The 20,819-nt window shown below is 44.5% G+C and overlaps 1 protein-coding gene across 1 annotated transcript; it reads right to left on the minus strand.

Annotated features, from left to right (window-relative positions):
• Positions 1-514: 514 nt before the first annotated feature.
• etnk2 (ethanolamine kinase 2) lies at positions 515-11,289 on the minus strand (the record flags this gene model as incomplete). Its single annotated transcript, XM_079156756.1, has 8 exons — positions 515-1,234; positions 1,790-1,863; positions 2,032-2,357; positions 3,344-3,486; positions 5,723-5,863; positions 6,289-6,410; positions 6,511-6,648; positions 11,143-11,289. 8 exons carry the CDS (start codon positions 11,287-11,289, stop codon positions 1,162-1,164), a joined length of 1,164 nt encoding a protein of 387 aa, XP_079012882.1. The 3' UTR covers positions 515-1,161.
• Between the last annotated feature and the right edge of the window lie 9,530 nt (positions 11,290-20,819).

Raw genomic sequence — 20,819 nt, forward strand, 5'->3', positions numbered from 1 at the left:
TGGGAGGAGGGGGGGGGGGGGGGGGGGGGGGGGGGGTGACGGAGGTGGTGATTTTCCAAGAGGTCTGGAACGTCCAAATGGAAAGTTAAACGGAGCGCTTCGCTGTAACCATAAAAGTCAAGTAGGTGGAAAACACACACAGAGTGACGTTAACACAGCGTCTACCTCCTCTCCTGCTCCGTGTCACTGCCCAATTCAACACGAAGCAACGCTCACTACAGCAACCATGAAACCGGAGAGATGTTTCACCTGAGATGTTAAATAATCCGTCTTCACACCAATAAATAAATGCACATTTATCTACATCTCTAGCACCGATTGCTATAACACAACAGTCCTTGGAAAGCTTTTCCTTCTGCTGCTCCTCGTCTGTTTCACATGTCTACCAGCAGCAGCAGCAGCAGCTTGGAGTAACTACAAGAGGAACTGACAGAAGCTCAACAAAGACAAAAAAGATAGAGTATGTATATATATCAAGAGGAAAGGCGACAGAGTACCGCCCCCCCCCCCACCCCCAGTGTTTGATGCACAGGTGATTTCTGGGAGATGCAGTGCAGAAGAACTGCAGCTAAAGAAAAAGGAGGAACGCTGTCCTCACACACACACACACCACATGCAACAATGGGAGGAATCCCAGGTGGAATGTTTCTAACCCTAACGAGGCCACGGCACTGAGCCGCAGACACAATGCAGAACAAGCTATCCATCGGTGTCGGCATCAAACTCCTCTTTAGGCGTCTCGTCCCTCTTTTCACCTTCATTACCGGCGTTGTGGAACATTTTGGGGCGCCAGAGTATCGGAACGCCAAGCCAAGTCTCTACCCTGAACTCTCTAACGCCTTGTTCAGTTCACCGAAGAGGGAATGCAAGACGCCGGGGAATCATCGGAGTACATTAAGACACAGAAACATACGTAGGGGCACACTTTCACACACGGAACCCATGGAAGTTTTATCGTTCTAGAGCTAGAGCCCGGGACAGACGAGGAGCTGAGTTGGAGCGATGAAGGAGCGGCCGCTGCTCGTGGCAGAAAAAAACCCAAAGATGCCGGGGTAGAGCGGGCAGCGGTCCGTCGGCAGCTCACCCACATGGAGAAGAGTTCCCAGCGTTAAAAAAACACAACCTGCTACACCCTCCCTCCTGTCTTCTGTCCGCCTCCTCTCATTCTGGGATCTGCAGGGCCATGGCCGCTGGTTTGGTCTGGAAGTAGCGGTTGAAACGCAGCACGGCGTACCTGTGGCAGGAGGAACCCAAGCTTTAAATTCTCCTCACTTTGTGTGTGAGGGAATGAAAACTAGTTTCTCAAAATTCAAAAAGGACAAAATGTCAAATGTTTAGCAGACATGTTGATACAAAACGTGCTCTTCCTGTAGATAAAGTTGATTTATTCGTCTGCTAAACTGAAGTGAAATCACAGGACCCCTTGTTGTCATACATTACACTTATTCAAATGCAGCCAACCATTGCAAATCTAGTCTAACACGCCAAGTGAGAGCGATATTCACCCTAGCGTTGTCTTCTCTCAGTGAGGGGGGAGCCAGCGGGAGGTCTACCACCTCTCTGTGAACCACTAGCTGCTGGGTGTGTTACCAGCTTGTGGACAGGAAGTGTTAAGAGGTATGGAGGCTCACAAAAGATATGAGAGACTTGGCCTTTGCTTTCATAATGCTTCATTTAACCCACACGGACAGATTCCTTTCAAACACACAGTCCAACCTATCACGTAATATGCTAGTGTGGGGGGGGATTACACACAGACACACACACACACAGTCACACGGCGACTTACCCTAAGAAGTCAAAGTCAATGGAGGAGTATTTGGCCTGGATGAGCGCCCAGAAGCCCCAGAAGAAATGAGAAGCCTTGAGGGAGACATGAATCAGAGATCAGGTGAAATAATGTGAGACACTGGAGAGTGTGTACGAGATGCTGTGTGTGTGTGTGTGTGTGTGTGTGTGTGTGTGTGTGTGTGTGTGTGTGTGTGTGTGTGTGTGTGTGTGTGTGTGTGTTGACAACACGTTCCTCCTCACCAGAGCGAACTTGTTGACCTGCACGTAGAGCGTCTCCAGCTCTCGCGGGCTGACCTCCCCCGTCTTCTTGGTGAACAGTTTGTAGGCCTGCAGGTAGACTCTGAGCCAGTCCATCTGCATCTCCTGACTGGGGTACAGCCCGTAGTCCAGCTCTGCCATTCCTAACCAAGCACAAGGACACGCATGATAAGCCACGCTGTGTGGATTACAACGGTAAAAATCACACCCAGGTCTCAACAAACCTGCAAATTCATTGAAGTGGTTGCCGATGTCGAAGGCCTGGTAGTTGTAGCTGGAGTACTCGTAGTCGATGAAGCGAACGTGACCTGAGAGACGACAAGAGGACGCGGACAATGTAACCAAGTTAATGGGGGGGCTGCTCACTAACATTCGGGCTGTGGCGTGGGACGACATTCAGGTAAAAGGTTCAGTGTTGTCGCTGGTTAACGTCCTGCGGGCCGCCATGATGAAATAATAATAGAAAATAGCAAAAAAAGAAAAGAATCCCCAAAGAAAACTAAATATTTTGCGATCAACAATTGCTCCACATCCTCAACACATATGTGGTTTGGGAAGTAGGAGGAAGTGTGTTTGGAAGGAACATTCTTCCTATTGGACTGTGGGGGCGGGGCCTTACGTCCTGCGTGTTGTGTACCCGTTGCGTGTTCTCGTCGGCTCGCTAAGTCACTTTTTGGATAAGCTGGTAAAACCGTAGCCTAAAAAGTTGTTTGTGAACCTAATGTTTGATTTAACCCCCGAGATGGAACCTGTTGGAGACCTCACACCTCTGGCTGGAACTTCAAACAGAAAGGACTTTGTTCATTCTTTGGGATCACGGAGATACACTTTTATGCTGCAACCGCCACTAGACTTTCTAATGACTTTTACACGAGCTAACCTATGACTCAATCAACCATCACACTGGAACACATGCTCAACCAAACAGTGCTAAAACATATTGACATTTAGAACTAAACAACAAAGGTCTACTGTATATTATGATATCAACCTTTCAGCCCAAACAAGGCAGACTATTGATTTCCATGAAAATCTGTCCAACACCAAATACACAAAATACAGGAAAATACCTCCTATGCCTGATCTCATACTGTGTGCATTTCCAGGCTTTAGAAATAAAACCAGCCCGAGCTTTACCACTCAGTCCAACTTCTCTTTTTCAACAAACTAAAATAGTTCACAGTTTAGTTCTGCGTTCTGACAAACGGGCTGAAGCGTGCAATGCTACGTCCTGCAAAACCACGCCCGATGAAGTACAGAGTCTTCAGGGGGTCCCCTCGTCCCTGCAGCCTACCCTCTTTTTCGTTGTGGATGATGTTCTTGCAGAGCAGGTCGTTGTGGCAGAGCACCACGGGGGAGCCCAGCGTGGAGAGGTGCTCCTTCATCCACGCCATCTCCTGCTCCAGCACCGCCTTGCTGGGAACCTCCTGCTGGATCCTGGACAGGTACGGGGATAGAAGTCAGCGTGTTTTCTCACACACACACACACACACACACACACACACACACACACACACACACACACACACACACACACACACACACACACACACACACACACACACACTGTGCTAAACGAGCATGGCTACCAGCCGAGGCGGCTTGTGTGACGTGTCTGTGGTTGGTCCAGACCATGACACACAGCTTCTCCTTGTGTTTGGGATCATCACCACAAAGCAGGGACACGTGTGAAGAGAAAACAAGACCAACACGCACAAATGGCACACGGGCCCCGCTGGCTCGGTTACAGAGGAACAAGCTCTCTGTGGACACTCGTGGTGCTGCGGAGTCACTATGGCAACACTGCTGTGTCTCCAACTCTAAACATATGATTTGTGGTTTGTTATCTTCAGGAGGATATGACGCACACCTGTGGTCATGTGATGAAAGTGGCATCATGGGCTAGTGGAGAAAGGGTTGTCTCAGTCGAGCAGAGACCCCTGTGCTAACTGTAATGGGCTCAATCCAAAGTCAGCCACACACACCCACACACACACACACACACACACACACACACACACACACACACACACACACACACACACACACACACACACACACACACACACGAGTTCTACCTGAGTCTCAGCGGTTCAATCCCTGCCTGCTGTGTGGCAAAGAAATCACACGGAGGAGGCCGGCATGTTTCCGTATCACACAGGGAAATATCATGCAGATCTCTGCCGGTTGATCGAAAAATGCAACAAGTGTCGGCCGCCCGGGACCGGGACACGCCGGCTGTCTGCGTAACCAAGGAGGAGAGCACAGTGACCCGATACACTGAGCTGAGCAAACATCTGCTGGCCCGCTGCATGCCTCAGACTCCCTAATCCAGTCGGCTATTATTGTTACACTTACAGCATGTGGCTTACATAAACCACATGCTGGACTTAATCTAACATCAGAACAGAGATATCAGCTGTGACCGGGCAGCTGGCCAAGTTATGAAGCGCTGCACCTCAGAGGGGTCCGAGGGGTCCGAGGGGTCCGGTGCCGAGACAAAAAAAATGAGCCGTCTTCAGCCTGAACTCTTGGAAACCAGTTTTCCCTTCTTCTTTCCCACAGATCACAGTTCAATACAATATTCTACCAAATGCACCAGCCTTACACTGTGGGAGTGGAGACGTTCTAGGAGTTGTTAACAGTTAGGCCTCAATATGATAATCCATCTACCTTCAATGGAATCATGTCGTGATGAAATCATGTACCGAGACACATGATGAAGTTGTCACATGTCAACATGTTATACTTTGATACATATTGTTATATATGAAACAACCTATACTGGAATAGAGCGTTTTGGCCATGTCGACCTGCTCCATTTAAAGTCTATTAGGTCAGAAGCAGTCCGATTCAGAAATCACATCAGCCATCACATTGTATATGTGGCCATGACTACAGAAACGGTTTAGGTAGCATCGTCATCAACCTGGATTTATGACTTATGAATTATGGGAATTCTGACTGCTTGTTAACAGGAAGCGTTTAAGACATGATAAAATAAATATGTAAATGAAATGGAGGTTTAACCGGCTGGGTGTGTGGCTCAGTTCACAATGCAGCCAATGATACGATTAGAACCAGAACGGGTTCTTCTGCTTGTGATCCATAAGCCCAAACTATCATTAAAGTGAAGGCTACTTTGATGTGGAGTTATATCCAGTATTTTATCTGTATTTCTACCTTCAAGGGAGGAGAATAACAATATATGTATTTTAGATGGCTAGGTTAAGTAAAGTGCATCAATACTAAATGTATTACCAACAGCTTAGTTAAGAGCGTGAAAGAGACGGAATCGGATGGATATCAGCAGATACTCAAGGCTGTGGTACCGGACATGAAGAAGTGATACATTGTTGGCCAGTCTGGTGGACCGACTGGCCAACAATGCCACGTGTACAGTAGTCATTAGTAGTGTAACGGATCCCCCTAACTACAAAGTTTAACATTAACCATCACAGTGTGAAATTAAGTTTTACTGACGATCAGGACATCAGCATTTACTCAGCAAAACTGTTGGATAAAACTACTTCACTGACTCCTCTCAGAGGACATCTACTGACTCATGTTACAGGCAAATCAAGCTCAGCTTCAGGAGCCATTTTGCATCATTATCTCAGTGTGCATGTGCAAGTGAGCGCCTACCAAGAACTACCGAGGAGCCGGATCTCACCTAACGTTGGACGCCTGGTCGGTGAACTCGGTGGCCACGAGGGAGAAGTATTTCCGCATCTTGATCCAGAGGTTGGGTTTGGGGATGCAGCCGTTGTGTGCGTGGATGGCGTGGATACGAGCCATCTCCCCGGCTATCAGTCTGAGAGGAGACGGACAGATTCCCACGGTTATCAGCGTGGCTACATTTTAACATTGTTGACTATCCTGTATTAGACTAAAGTTATAAAGATGCTTCTGGAAAGAGTCAACTGAGTACATCGTGTAACACACAGAGTGTTTAAAAGCCAACACCCAGGACAATGTGTGACCACATTAAGTGGTAGTATTGATCGCTTTGAGCACATTACGATAATTGCTGTAGTAATAGGGTGACGAGAGCAACTCCTCTGCTTCCAGACCTATCTTTGTTTTTGCAATGTTTGCATGAGACTCGCATGCGTTTGCCTCTTGCCTGTGCGGCGTCGTAGTTTGTGTCTCTATGTGGAATGTAGAAAACCTCGGGAGATCCTGAGCACAATAACACTATTCTACAGTCTAAATGCAGAGTGGTCCCGTGTCCCCGACCTGAGCAAGGAAGGATCCCTGACGTCCTGTGTCCCGAGAGCGTCCCCCTGCATGAACTCGTAGCAGATGCCGTTCTGAAAGGTGCAGTAGAGGCGAGGGGCACAACCGTTAGCATGTAGCACCTAGAGGAGAAACAGGAAATAAAAGAAAAAGGTTCAGATGGGAGAAACTTTCCCGAGGCATTGTTAATTCACAGGAGGAGAGCTCGATCCTTGGCGCTACCTGAAAGCTCTTGAGCTCATTGTCTCGGTCCACAATCAGCTCGGTCTTGTGCCCGTATACCCGGACCAGGACCACGTCCTCTGGACTCTCCTCCACGTAGCAGCCCACGAGCTTGTTGGTGGTTCCGTCGGTGAAGAGCTGGAGGAGGAAGAAGAATAGGTGTGAGAAGAATACCCCCGACCTCTGACTGCACAGCTCCACTGCGGCTCCCAAAATACATCTTGAATTAGTTCTCTGAAGCCATCGGTTGTCTTCAGCTCAGGACCGACGGCGCTGACACCATGCAACTCTGACCTACATGAGGTAAACGCTATCACGCAGCAGCACTCTTAACTGAACCACGGTCACGTGTGCCTTCAGACCGCAGATAACTGACGATGCCAAGCAGGTTTTTTAAATCCTTAGGATTTTTTTAATGCAATTAAAAATGTAACCTTTATTTGACACATTTAATCATTCAAAAACTAATATTATATATTAAGTATAAACTATATATTGATGTCCTATCAATGTCTTAATGATGCATGATGCTTACAATACATTAATGTACTGTATTGGCTTATTACAGGCTTATTTCCAGCATGTATCTCCAGGGATTTTTTGCTCAACAACACTACACTCAAAAAACAGTGAATATATTTTTGCTTTACATGTTAATAACTGTTCATAACAGCAATTCAGACCCTGAAAACGCAAGCTAGGACGAGATCCTACAGTTTGCCGGCGTCATAAATCCAGCAAGTTAAAGCACAGGACTTTGACGAGCGTCCTGAACGCAGCACGGCCACGGCGGGGCGTAGAGGATGGGGTTGGGTGCGGACGTCCAACCACACCTTATCCCCGCCGACCGCAGACAGAACCGCTCGACTCGTCTACAGGGTGGTGTCGGGTGTAGCGCCAGCGGGTCAACAAGTTAAATCCGACGCCTCTTTCGAAAATGAAAAGCAAGCAAAAAAAAGCCCTCTGTGTCTAAAGCTAGGCCATTAAGTATCCGAGTGACAACATCACTCCAATGGAAACCAGTGGGGCCGGTCCATCCCACTGCAGCGAGCACAATAACAACATACACGCTGCCCCCCACACACAGCCCAGACGCTCACTCGCACATATCTGGCATTCCACACGCGGCTGACCACAAAGATGGGCGCGCAGGCATCCCTGTTATGACCGCACACACCCGAGCGTACGCGCCCTTTGCCACCGCTTGACATGATCCCTTCTCCCCGCCACACAATGCACCGCTAAGGCCGGCGATCAATACGTCGACAGACAGCGATAAGCTTGGACCCAGACAGAGGTAAACATTCAGCCATACGCCGCCTGACGCTTTGTTTTTCCTTCTTCCCATGAGCGAGCGCGCGGCCCGACTGCAAGGCCTCTGAGGCGGAGGTGAATCATTCGGCCTTCAGCGTGAGAGAGCTACAAGACGACACTGTTGCTCACTGTTGGCACGCTCTGCTGTTTTCTTGTCCTCTGTGTGGAGAGTGTTGCATTCACAGTGACAAGGTCTTCCTGCCCAGGTGGCGGGGGGGGCTAATCAGGTGTTTCTGTCAACAGCGCTGCCCCTCTGCTCTCCAACATTCAGAGCTCCCATCAAAACAACCGACCCGCTGCTCGGGAACATCCTGCCAAAACTCAACCAACATTAATCTCACATTCTCCTCACTCGTTGTCCTGCCGTGACCTTGTTAGCGAATATGTTGCCAGTTGTGCAGCTGCTAAACTCCGTATGGAGGTCTGTAGAGACCTGGAGGAAAGCGCTGCTGGTCCGGCCCATAGAGGTCGAGGTGAACACCACGCGCTCAGGTAGGTGTGTGTGTGTGTGTGTGTGTGTGTGTGTGTGTGTGTGTGTGTGTGTGTGTGTGTGTGTGTGTGTGTGTGTGTGTGTGTGTGTGTGTGTGTGTGTGTGTGTGTGTGTGTGTGTGTGTGTGTGTGTGTGTGTGTGTGTCACTGTCTTGCTGATCGCTGCCACACTGTACAGCGTTCATACAGCAGTTACCGTGGATTCCCTCCGCCTCCCCGCCTCACGGCGGCCGGACCGCGCTGTCTCTAACGGTAAACCCACCAGTTGTTCCACTTCAGGTAAACACTGTGTGGGTCGTAGCTGCTGCAGCAGCGGGACGATCAGATCACAACGTCGCAGGACATTTAAAAACACTTGGTCTGATTGGCTGCGAGCAAAAACCAAACAAATAGCAATTATGTTTTCAACATCTGGGCTTCAAAAAGGATCGATGATAAGTGATTGTTTGTCTGGAGACGCTTTGATGCTCCTAGTACCGGTAGTACCGATACCTAGCCCTATTGATCTGTCGTTTCATTAACATGAACACACAGATATAGAAAATATATCTTCAGTGTAAGAAAAAAAAAAGGGATCAATCAACTAATGTTCCACTATTAAGCATTATATAAGACAAAACTCTTCATGTATCTCATTCATTCGGTTGGGTTTAATAAATACACTCAATCATTCATTTGGACAGGAGATTTTTGTAAAACGTTAACATGATGTGATCATATCTCTGCAATAGGTCATCCAGTGATGGTGATGTTAAATGACCTCAGATCTGTGGGTCTAGTCTCAAAAGGTTTTAAAACAAGTAGTGACTGGTCCTGAGCTCACGTTCTACATGAAGTTACAAATATGTTATTATAGAAAGAAATGTTTTCTTTCATTATTAACAGTCCTCCATAAAAGCACAGAACACACCATGAATATGGTGAGCAGTGAGTCTTTTTACATCCTGTAAGTGCCGATGAAAATGACTTAAATATGCAAATTGTGCAGCCACTTTATCGGTGCTGTACTGGTTTTATTACACAGTTACAAACACTGGACATAAACTGATCTCGCTCTTTAACATTAAACTGACAGAGTATAATGTTCAAAGAAGGAAACTGATGGCAGAATGCCATCCATGTGTTAATATGCTCCTTTGAAAAGAAGAGGAAAAAGATTTGGATCAGTGATGGGCAGCAACTTCTGTTAATATCTTTTAGCCCCATTTTAAGGAATCTGTTATATTTACATTACAAATTTCAAAATATTTTTTCTTTTTTTAAGCCTATACAGAAGTCTCTAGTGTGTAGGTACGACTTTTCTATTTGTTTAAATATATTAAATGCAATTTTCTTGCAATTTGATGAACATCTGCAACAATTACTCAAGTTTTCATTATAAGTAATATATATATATATTATAGTGACTAATTCCAGCATCGAGCCACTCGGCTGGGTGTGGGAGATCGTGTTTCTTACTCGCTTCAATAAAGAGATTCCAGGCTCTTTGACTTTTGGGTGAGGTTCCCGTGTAATTAGGCTTTCGGTTTTCAGATGATGATGATGATACAATAACTGACTCATCTTCCTGGTGTCTCTCTGGTGTCGCCCTGTCACCCATACATCATCAGCTGTCTGTTGCACCTGTGCCCCATATACAAATGACCTGTCACACTAATCCACACTGTGGTCAACCTGAGGTAGGCTCCCACTATGAACAGATATAATACACAGACATAACTAATAGCTCCTACACATCAATCAATAAATCAATATATATATATATATATATATATATATATACACACACACACACACACACACACACACACACACGGACCGTATGTAAAGTGGAAATGAGATGCTTTTCCGTGTTATAACATATAATGTGTGTGGGTTTTGGACTGCCAGTGCAAAGGTTTAATGTCTGTTCATTAACGGGCCCCTGGCCTCCTGTCATTTTGCAAAAGTGACCCCCGGGTAAAGTATCCTCATCTAGACCGTCTCCTTTATGCTGCAGTCACTAAAAATACATGAATATTACAACTTGAAATAGGTTCACCTTTAAGTTAAGCCTCCAACTGTAGTCAACACACCTTTCAGGAAGAAGAAGAGAAAAAACAAACATATACTGTGAACGCTACATCATGTGTTAAAGTACTGTTACACCCCTACTAGGTAAACTAGGTTGCAAAACAGTGCCCAGCCCCACCTCAACTGCTGTGAATATGTTAATGTTTCTATTTAATACTGAACTAACATTAATCCACACTGGATTAAAAACATCTGACAAGAGAGCAGCGAGACATAATAAAGAAGGCTGACTGTCAGTAGTTCAACCAGCTGTATAGCAGCCTCATTAAGGTGTGTCTGCTCCACCGTGTCTCTCAACCCAAACCCAAGCATCACGTCACCAGCTCGCCACCGACACTAAGCCGACCGTGACTTGGCCGTCGTGCTATATTAGGTGACACGCATTGTGCACTTTGGACGTATAAAGCGGTCTGTGACCGAAACATGTCCTCTCAGGTAACTTACCTGCTGACGTCAGTCTGCTAGCGTAAAGTTCTTCAGTGAGAGCGCGTCTCGCTAGCTCAGCTAACGGTTCCATATTCTCTCGCTAACAAATACTGCAACAGCATGTAAAACACGAGAAGGCTTGATTTATCGTCTAAGAAGGTGGTGTATGTGACGGTGTGTCGTTAGTTAACATAATTAAAACATAGCCGGTGGGTAATGTCTCCACGGCCCTCCTCCTGGCTGCCTGGTAGCGCTCCGTGAGGCTTCGGAGCTGTCAATCTTAAACTAGCCTAGCACGCACTGCACGGCTAGCTTAGCGGATAACGTTACCTTGGTCTTGACGTCGCTCGTGTCCCACGCCGGTCTCAGCTCTTTAATGAGCTTCATCGCCCCCTCTGTCACGTTGTGTTCGTCCACGAAAATGGGAATTTTTCTAATTACCGGCGACCCGACGGGCACATGTATCTGCGTCTCCATCCTGCAGCCGTGTATCTACAACGTTAATTTCCGAGCCCTTCACAGATATTTCTAGAAATTGCGGCATGCAAGTGCTGCTTGGTTTATAAAGTCGCTAAATGCTGATGTGGTTCAGTGAATGAACGAAGTTCGGCTTGAGAGATGTTTCTTGCTCGACGGCTGTTGGACTAACGGTGGATTTGAAGCGGCGAAGATGTGCGGTGAAACTGCCGGGTATGGATGCTCGTCGCCGGTTTTCTTCAGCCAACTGTACCATTTCCTCCTACTTGGCTCCGCCCGTCCGGGATCATCCGATTGTACCGCCGGTTGAGACGCACCACAGCCGGACACGCCCATTATCTCCGAGTGTGTCCGAGTGGAGCCCGGGATCAGCCGAATACAAAGAAGCGTGACATGCTGCTGGCCTAATGGAGAGAAAACATTCTGAAGTTTGAAATTTAAATTCCTTTATTTATAAGAGGAACGAAAATAAGTCACCTATATCATAACAGTTAGGTGACACATGCAGACTAGACTTTGCCAACTTTAGTTTAGTTTTTTTTTAGTTGTTTTACTATTAATTGCAGTCTCGAGGTATGTTCATGTGAGGTCAAGGCCAGTCCTCCTACTGTAACTATTGGAATGAGCAGCTGTCTTCAGGTCAAAGTGTATTTCGAGATAAAGTGAATGTCCTACTGTAATTGCTACATAAGTATAATAATACTATGATGCCACTGTAGAATAACAGACCAGGATATACAGGGTCGAAGGGTACTAGAGATAAGATTAGATGAGATATGATTTGTTAATGGGAAAAAAGTACCACAAGGGACAGACCAGGCAAAGATACAAAAAAGGGAAAAAGAAATAAAACATAAGGAGAGCTACACAATTAATAAAAAATAAATTAAAACTAAAGGAGAGTAGGTAGGAAACATACACAATAAATTGAAATATGAAAGTTATATAGACAATCAAGTACCCTTAAAGTACCATAAATGTGCTTTATGTGTAATAATGTAGAATACAGTGTGTGCAGGAAGCCAGACCTCAGCCAATAGGGCCCGAATTCAACCAATGAAAAAATAATTTTGATAAATGGTCCAGAGAGAATTTTCTTTTTAAATTATACAGCTGGTCCAAATGCTTAGTCTAACTACTGTTTGATCATTTATGCATAGGAATCTGTATTAGCAGAGTGAAAAAATACAGCCGCCGGATTAATACAATGAGTGAAGTTCAAGATTACAAAATCTCCCTCTACACTATCATACTGACACTATCAGCCTGTTTTCTAACTGTGACATCTAATCCAGAAAGCATGCATGAAGATACAGACAGATTATTAGTTTATCAGTTTAAACTGGCAGAGAAAACACCAACTGTGTTGGGTGGTAGCCTACTGTGCATAAAGTAGACAGGTTAAAGGCCCAAATGAAGGAAATGAAGGCAACATGACATGCAACTATCTGCAACCTCCACAAGGGCAGTAACAACTCTCAGTCAGGCGGTGGCAGTATAGTGATACAAATCTCTTCACCAAGTGATGCATTCAGGGGGACAGGTCCTCCCTGAAGAATTGTCTCCTGTTTCTTCTGTAACAAAGATCCACTTCAGACTAAAGATCCCGTCTGTTTCCGCCCAGGTTCCCCCTCTTTGGACTCTTTGGTTGTCAGTCATCTGCTTTTTCTATTAGTAAGAGTTTGGATTTAAACATTCTGAAAGATGGGAAGGACACCGCCGTTTTGCTAGTACATACAATCTTGAATACTTCTTCTTGATCTGTGCAGGTAAACTCGTCCTGGCTTCCGCGCTCGTCATGACTCTGTCACTCCAGAGCCAAACAGCTGGTAAAACAATGAGATGAACAACCACGGACGTCCGGCCACGTTAAATCTGCTCAAACTTGTTGCAAATAACGCTGAAGGCAAACTGCTCCACACACTGGAGTGTGCATTTGTGTGTGTGTGTGTGTGTGTGTAGCCGGAATACATAAACAAGTCCACAGGAAGTTTGGGGGATTTTTTTTCCGTCTGCAGTGTTTACTGTTTGGGAGCAGAGAGCCACGATTGGGCCCACGTAGATGAATCTGTTTAATGTTCCCGTAACATTCTCATTGCAGTTCCTCACGCGTTCACGCAATGCTGAACACATTGCTCCAGTGCTCAAGTCCCTGCTTTGGCTCTGGTTTGGGCCTCTGTTCATTGCTCAGCTCTGCTGGTTTTTATCTTATGATTAGTTACTGTGTCTGTTGAGTTTGTCATTACATTTTCATGGTTGAGTCATTTTTCTTGAATTTAGTTTAAGGGGAAGTGTAAATGTGTTGCATCTGTGTCGGTGTGTGTGCACGTGTGAGACGGAGGTTATTGACGAGTATTGTGGATGTGCAAACGGCAAGGAACATTCATTCATTCACGGCCAACATTCTGAGCAACTAAGCTTTGCACGTGTTTGCAAATGACTAGCGGCCTCTTTCAGCTGTACAGGACACGGTAGGATGTGTCGGTGTGTGTGCAGTCACACCCAGACACTGTGTGAATGTAGCTGTTTAGAGCCTCTACCTGTAGCCACACGCCTCATCTGCTCTCCTTTTAACCTCATCCAGTGCTCTTCACTGGCTCTCAGGAATGCAGTTGGCAAATTGTGTGTGTGTGTTAGGGTGGATGAATGTGAATGCGGATGCATGCATCTTAGCCGCGACCTTGTACACAGGTGGGACAGCTCAAAGGCGGACCGGTGATCCTTGGATATCTCAGGAATGAGGAAATGTTGACATTGTCACACGGCGGAGTGCTGTTTACAATGTGACACACACACACACACACACACACACACACACACACACACACACACACACACACACACACACACACACACAGAGATAACAAATCACATTGAAAGAGAAATCCGAGCCGGCTTCTTGTCGAAAACCTAATTTCTCACGTCAAGCTTCTTGTTGACACACTCCTCATCGATCACAGATGTCGTGATTGAGAATGATTTGGGGGTATTTGGGGAGAGGGACCGTTCCATGGGTGATGGAGTGTTTAGTTTCACACACAACTTCATAACATTTGCAGAAACCCACGAGGAGAACGTGGATTGATCTTTAAAGGTTGGCAGATGTGGCTGAACAATGTGCAAGTTTATGATCTACTACAAAGTGCGAATGGGAGGCCACTCAAGGACGTCTGACCATCTGGACGGTTTAGTGCTGGACTGATGGACTTTGTCAGCCTTTTACTATTTGTCTGCTGTAATGTCCTTTGTTTTCTCCTTGTCATCTTTGACAACTGTCCAGAGTGACAGTTGTCAAATCAAGGCTACAGTTACTGTCGCTAGGCCTTCATCATGTTAAAAACATTGTAAAGAAGCAAGACTAAATCAAAAAGCAATTGAACAAATACAATTTGTTACAATTTCCTACCATTTGCCTCTTTCCAGGAAAAAAAAGGATTAAATTGAAGCCCTACCATATTATCACCTTTAAAGTTAGCTAACATGTAAGCTAACAGTTGTCTTTTTGCACGTAGCAGACAGAGCATCATTATCTTCCTATTCTAATTATATTTCCAGTGAATGAGCAGATGAAAGACAAGTGTTCGGTTTCCTTTTAGCTCTTTAACAAAATGCCTGGGTTTAGCTTGCTAGCTCTTTCTTTGCTAGCTCTTTCTTTGCTAGCTCTTTATTAACCCGCTAGTGAAAGTTGTTTCATTGGATGCTGGATAGATAGTCTACAGTGGGTTTGGTAGAAGTTGTTTTTTGCCTGCCGATAATGGGATTGGTAAAAACGGAGAAATTTAACCAAATAATAATCCTACATGTGCAATTAAACCCAAATTAGCTAGCAAGCGTTGGTGGTCCTGGAGACACTGTTGTGGGAGCTACCTTGAAGGTGGTTTTGAGTACTTTGCTAGGTGTTTATGTCGGTCTGAATACTTGTTTATGTCGGTCTGAAGACTTGTCGAAACTATGCAAAATCCCCCCCACACACGCACACACACTTTACACCCCTGATTTGGCGCCACGGAACATTGAAGTTGAGATACAAATTAAAGCTGAGGTTGAAGGTGAGTGTGGTTTGAGCAAGGGAGCTGGAAGTAGGGCCCTTGGCCCGATATGGCATTGCGGCTGGTGGGATTCCATCACAAGGTGGTCTCTTGGTTGTCATTTTCTTTAAACTCAAACCTGCTCCACAGTCTTTAGAATTCACTGTGGGGCAGGAACCCACATTTAAACTAAAATGTATAACAACCCCACCGCCCTCTCTCCATGACATCTCTGAGTTTTGTCAGAGATTTAGGTCAGATATTGTCCCACTCCACATACTCTATAGATAGTCACACTTGAGCACACAAAGTGATGAGATCACCAGAGCACTCCAAGCTTATGCGCTGCTGACAAAAGATTGTTGGTCCTATCTCAAAATAAAGTTGGATTTCACGTTCACAAACGGGGAGTGGCTCCGAAAAATGGCTGTTGACTTATGATTTAAGTATAAGGTAACCCTACAGTGAAGATGTATAGCATCATTGGTTGTATACTTAGTCTTAAACTTTCAAACCCATAATACACATACACATACGCATAGGCCTACTTAAGTACCACTTTGCATTTGATATACTGCTACTTAAACAATGGATCATACTTGTATGTGAAAGGGGTTGCTGATAGTGAGGAACTTAGCAATTTAGCAACCAACTCTGCAGTTTTCCCCTCAGCTCTACCGAGTGTATTACCGTCTTTTGACTCATTGTTCGGGTTTTACGGCCCGCCACTTACTTTTTTCCATCTCTGGGCTCATTTGTGATGTTTTCGGCCGCAGCAGCCAGCTGTTTGAAGTGGAAAAAGCTGTGAGAAACAGTAAACTATACCTGCTCAGACCAAGGAGCATTTTACCTGGTGGAAACCAAAAACAGAGCTAGAAGAATTGTGAATATTGGATGTTAATTTGTCTGGTGGACATAAAAATGAATGCTAATGTTGTTCTGTACCTGCTAGATGTTGAAAATGATAATCTGCGTGTTTCTGCCGCCCGTAAATTGCAGGTTCAAGTTAGTTTTTCTTACAATGCAGAGGACAATATTGTATGTTGTTCCCCCAATTCATTTATCTAATGGCGAGAAGTACTTTTTTATTCTTTTCTCCTGTACTTTTCTCTTTCTATCTTTGGTCAACTGTTCTGAAAGTGTGAAAATCCCCAAAACTGGAAATAGAAAGTTAAACGCACAGCAAAACTAAACTCTCCTCTTGTTCGCAGTGACTCATTTTCCTTTTGACGTGTTTTCTGCATGATTTGACTATTTCTGTCACTTCTGATACATTTGCTACATTAATCAACAGTTTGAATCTGCTTTCATTTGACCACAACATCGTCCCGTATTGTATGGAAAGCGTTGCCAGTGAGACAAGGCAGACGGATACTTTGTACGGTGTACACCACCTGTAGCGCTTTGTCTTTACATTGGAGCCACATGTGATACTATGCAACCATCATCCTGTTCCTGATATGTGGCTCAGCCCTGAAAGGCTTTGACAGGAAATGGTCGCAGATCAATTAAGAAAGTAAGAGCGCAAACCAAAAGCTGGCGAATAGGTCAACGTGTGTGGCCTCACGTTTAGAGACCTTCACATCCCTGAGGGGGTTAAACCGGGACGAACCCTCTGTGAACTGACACGGCAAATCGGTCAGCGTCACCACTTCAAAGAGGTGCTGTGTGTGTGTGTGTGTGTGTGTGCGTGTGTGTGTGTTGGGAGTGTGTGGCTGTATTTGTCTTTTTGTTGACCCTCAAGAGGAGCATATGGCAGCCAACACAAAGCCTTAACCCAACTCCTATCAATACTGATACCGCCTCACTCCTCCTCTCATGGGGGTGAACAACAGGACACACTTGGCCACACACGCACGCGCACACACACACACACACACACACACACACAGCTCCAGTCCCTATCCCCCCCTCTTTATTTACAGCTTCCCTTTCATTTTCAGATCAGGTCCTTTTACCCGGAGCAGGCGGCAGCTGGAGGACTGAACTCTCAGAGGGAGGCAGCATGACAGCAGGAATGAAACACCTATTATGTGACTTATGTAACCCTGTGCTCTTACTGGACGCATCTTGATGGAGAAACAAGAGCTTTACTAAATAGCAGTCAGGACAGAGGGAGGGTCTCACATATTGTAACTTGACAACCTTTTGGCTCAAATCTATATACATTCGTTCAAAAATAGTAATTTGATTTTCCAAAACTGTACATGATTTCTGTAAGAAATACCCAACATTTGCTGCATGATGAGCACCACCTGAGGAGAAGCTTTTTTCTTCCAGTACATGCATTTAATGACGGTAATACCTGTGGCTGTCGTGCACACCTTGACGGTGTTCACACATTTCCTTCCGGGAAGGAAGAACATAGTTTCCGAGACACCAGCCAGAGGACCTGAACGAAGCTCTGCCTGCCTCATGTCTGTGAAACAGACCACAGGCGACACAGTATCTCTCTTTTTTTTTTATATCTTCAGGACAATTTGTTTGTCTTTGGGTAGTGACCTTAAGTAGCACAGACATAAACGGTACGCTCACACACCTTTCCAAAGGTGAAAAGCCCCCAATGAGTCATCGCGAGCGCTGCGGTTCAGCCATATTCAGATGAGTGCTGGAAACCAAAACAAAGACGAAACAATATCTCAGGTTTCTCTCTCTGGGCTCATGTGACCTCAGATGACTCATCTGCAGCCAGATCGTTAGTACATTAATGTAATGTGCAAAGTTGAAAATTTATGGTCTTCAACTCAAGACATGATTCTGGTCTGCAAGCCACATTTCCATCCATGGACAGTAGACAGCTTTATTCATTTTTAAAATTATGATTTATTATATAACTAGAGTCTAGAAGCTTTTAAATACAAAGATGTCATATAGGTGGAAATTTGGACACAGACACCTTTTCAAAACAGAAGGTAGAGGATGGTATGTCGGCACAGTTCAGGCCATCAGATTGATTATGAAACTTTGTACAAAAACAATAAAGTTGGTGCAGTAAAGCAAAATATGTCTTCAATACACTTTCAAGTTAATACGTAACAAAGTGTTTAAAAAAGGTTTGATGGCGATTATACTTCTGGAGGTATATCAAAAACAATATTTTGCCTTCACTAAACCCTACGGAGCTCAAGATTTAAAAATGTATCTCCTCTTAAAATGTTGAAAATAGACACTCCAAGCTCCACTACAAACTATACCCCTTTTTGAAGTTTAATATACATTTTTTAAATAGTTTTCAGTCTTCAAGTTATTCTAATTTCCATAATAATAGTAACTAGGGTACTTTGGTGTCATATACGACATTGACGACCATTTATCACCCATCTGCCCCGCAGCCTCTGGTACATTATTGCTTCACTGTAATTCACTCACCTCTCCACGTAACTAACGTTAAGTTAACTTCTCTTATCCCTGCTTATCACCTGTTGGGGTGTACGGCCCAGTTTATAGTCTACACCTGCTTTTATCTGGATCAAACATCAAGACGTGCAAAGACACATAACTTTATGTCCGTGGTGATAGCGAAGGTAACTTTAGCTATAGTCTCTGAACGTTTCTTGTAACAGAACAATCACAATTGTTACCAAACGAACTGAGACAACAGCTTCTCTGTGCTGTAACTCTGAGGAAGGATATGTTGTGCTCATTATCAGCTGTGTTGTGTTTAATGTTGTTGAACATTAAAAACAGTATTTATAATTCAGTGGCCCCTTTGGCTTTGTTATGAACTTCTTGAATTCATGAAATTATAGGATATGGTCTGAACATCCATCCCTTGCAGTCGTCCTAGTGTGATTTAGGCTTCCTGTGGATATCATTATCTGTGATGTCCAGAACTCGAGCCCCATTTGTCTTTTTTGTTCGTTCTCAGAGAAAAGACACAAGGTGTTGGGGGAGCAGCAGCAGACTGGATGGAGATGAGGACATCAAGGTTACGAGAGGTGGACCTGAACAACACTACTGTCTGTATACAGCTAGACACTGGAAAAATCAAATGACAAGATTTTCATAATTAAATGATAGTCTGTCAGTAATTTGTTTTGAGCTAAGTCCTCCAGAAAGAGGAGGAGAACTTAAAAAAACAGAGGGAGACTCATCAGTAAAACAATAAAGCCTAGTAAAGTATGTTCAAAACAGTCATAGAATAGTTTGTCGAAAAAGATCATTAAAATGTCATGGTATAGTATGGTGAAAATAGTTAAAAAGGTAATTATATAGTATGTTGAAACAAGTCATGAAAAGTCACAGTATCGTATGTTGAAAAAAGTAATCTTATAATATGTCAAAAAAAATGTAAAATAGTTATATTATAGTATGTTGAAAACAAGTAATAAAGAAATCATACCTCTTGGACCCTAAGCCTTTTTTTAGGCCTCTTCTCGAAAATTGTAACCCATACAAAAGAGACTACAATTCTGTAACTACAAGGTCTATTTTAAAAATGGTGACGCTTGAATAACACTAGGGATTGTGAGATTTGATGAGATGAGTACATATTGTGTATATGTTACTGGTTAATAGTAGCTGAAGACTGAACACAGCAAACAGGGAAAATTCCCAGGTTCGTCTGAAGAAAAAGCACTGTAATTTATTAAATGAGGCCCTGGCTAGACTAAAAACATTCCCAATTCATAGCACAAAGGGTGCAGGTGCCTCACAAAAAGATTTGGTGTAAATAAAGTGAAGCAAACCCCAGTTAGAGGTGTTTATCTAAAAAAAACATGCCAAATTCTCATTTTCAAACCAGAATTTGCAGCTGTTCCATTGTACTTTTATATACTTTATAATTATATATTTCACTTTATTTATCACTCATATTGGACAATCTATCCTAACAGAGCTGTTTGGCATCATTTTGACCCATTTTGACCTCTCATATCTCTCCTGGATGTCTCTGTCTGTTTGTCTGGAGCCCTTGCTCAGGCTCTGCCGAGCGGATCTCTTCATGAGATCACTCGTTGCAACCAGGTGCTCAATGCGAACACACTCGTGTGTTTCATGAAGTGATTGACAGAATTTTCAGCCAATAAAACTCCAAAACTGTGCAGCGGTCAGCCCCCAAGCCCCAAGCCCCGTGTATGATTCGCCGCTGGCATTCTGACCACCATTTTGGCTCAGATGAACGGAGAAACGCCATTTTAAGTTCCAGACGTACCTACTTAGCAGACGAACACATTACTAATAAGGAATAATTGCGGATTTCACCGTTTTGGCCCTCAAAACCGACTCAAGTTATGATACAGTTATAATATTTTCGCAGTGTGGGAGTTGTGCTTTCTATGGCTTGTTGGCTGTAACTCCTGAACGCTTTGACGGAGAGTAATTTGGATGATACCGTTGAACTCTGTGTGTAATGCTAATGTTGTTAGCAGTGTGATATGCCGGGTTAGACGCTATGCCCGAGATTTACGAAGCATTCTCTGAGTTGCTGTCTTGCCGGCTGTGGCGTAAAATGCATGATATTGTGGCGAATCTTCTTAGTTAGTTAGTAGAATAGTTTATAAT

The sequence above is a fragment of the Pholis gunnellus genome (genome assembly GCF_910591455.1).
Source record: "Pholis gunnellus genome assembly, chromosome: 3".
NCBI lineage: Eukaryota > Metazoa > Chordata > Actinopteri > Perciformes > Pholidae > Pholis > Pholis gunnellus.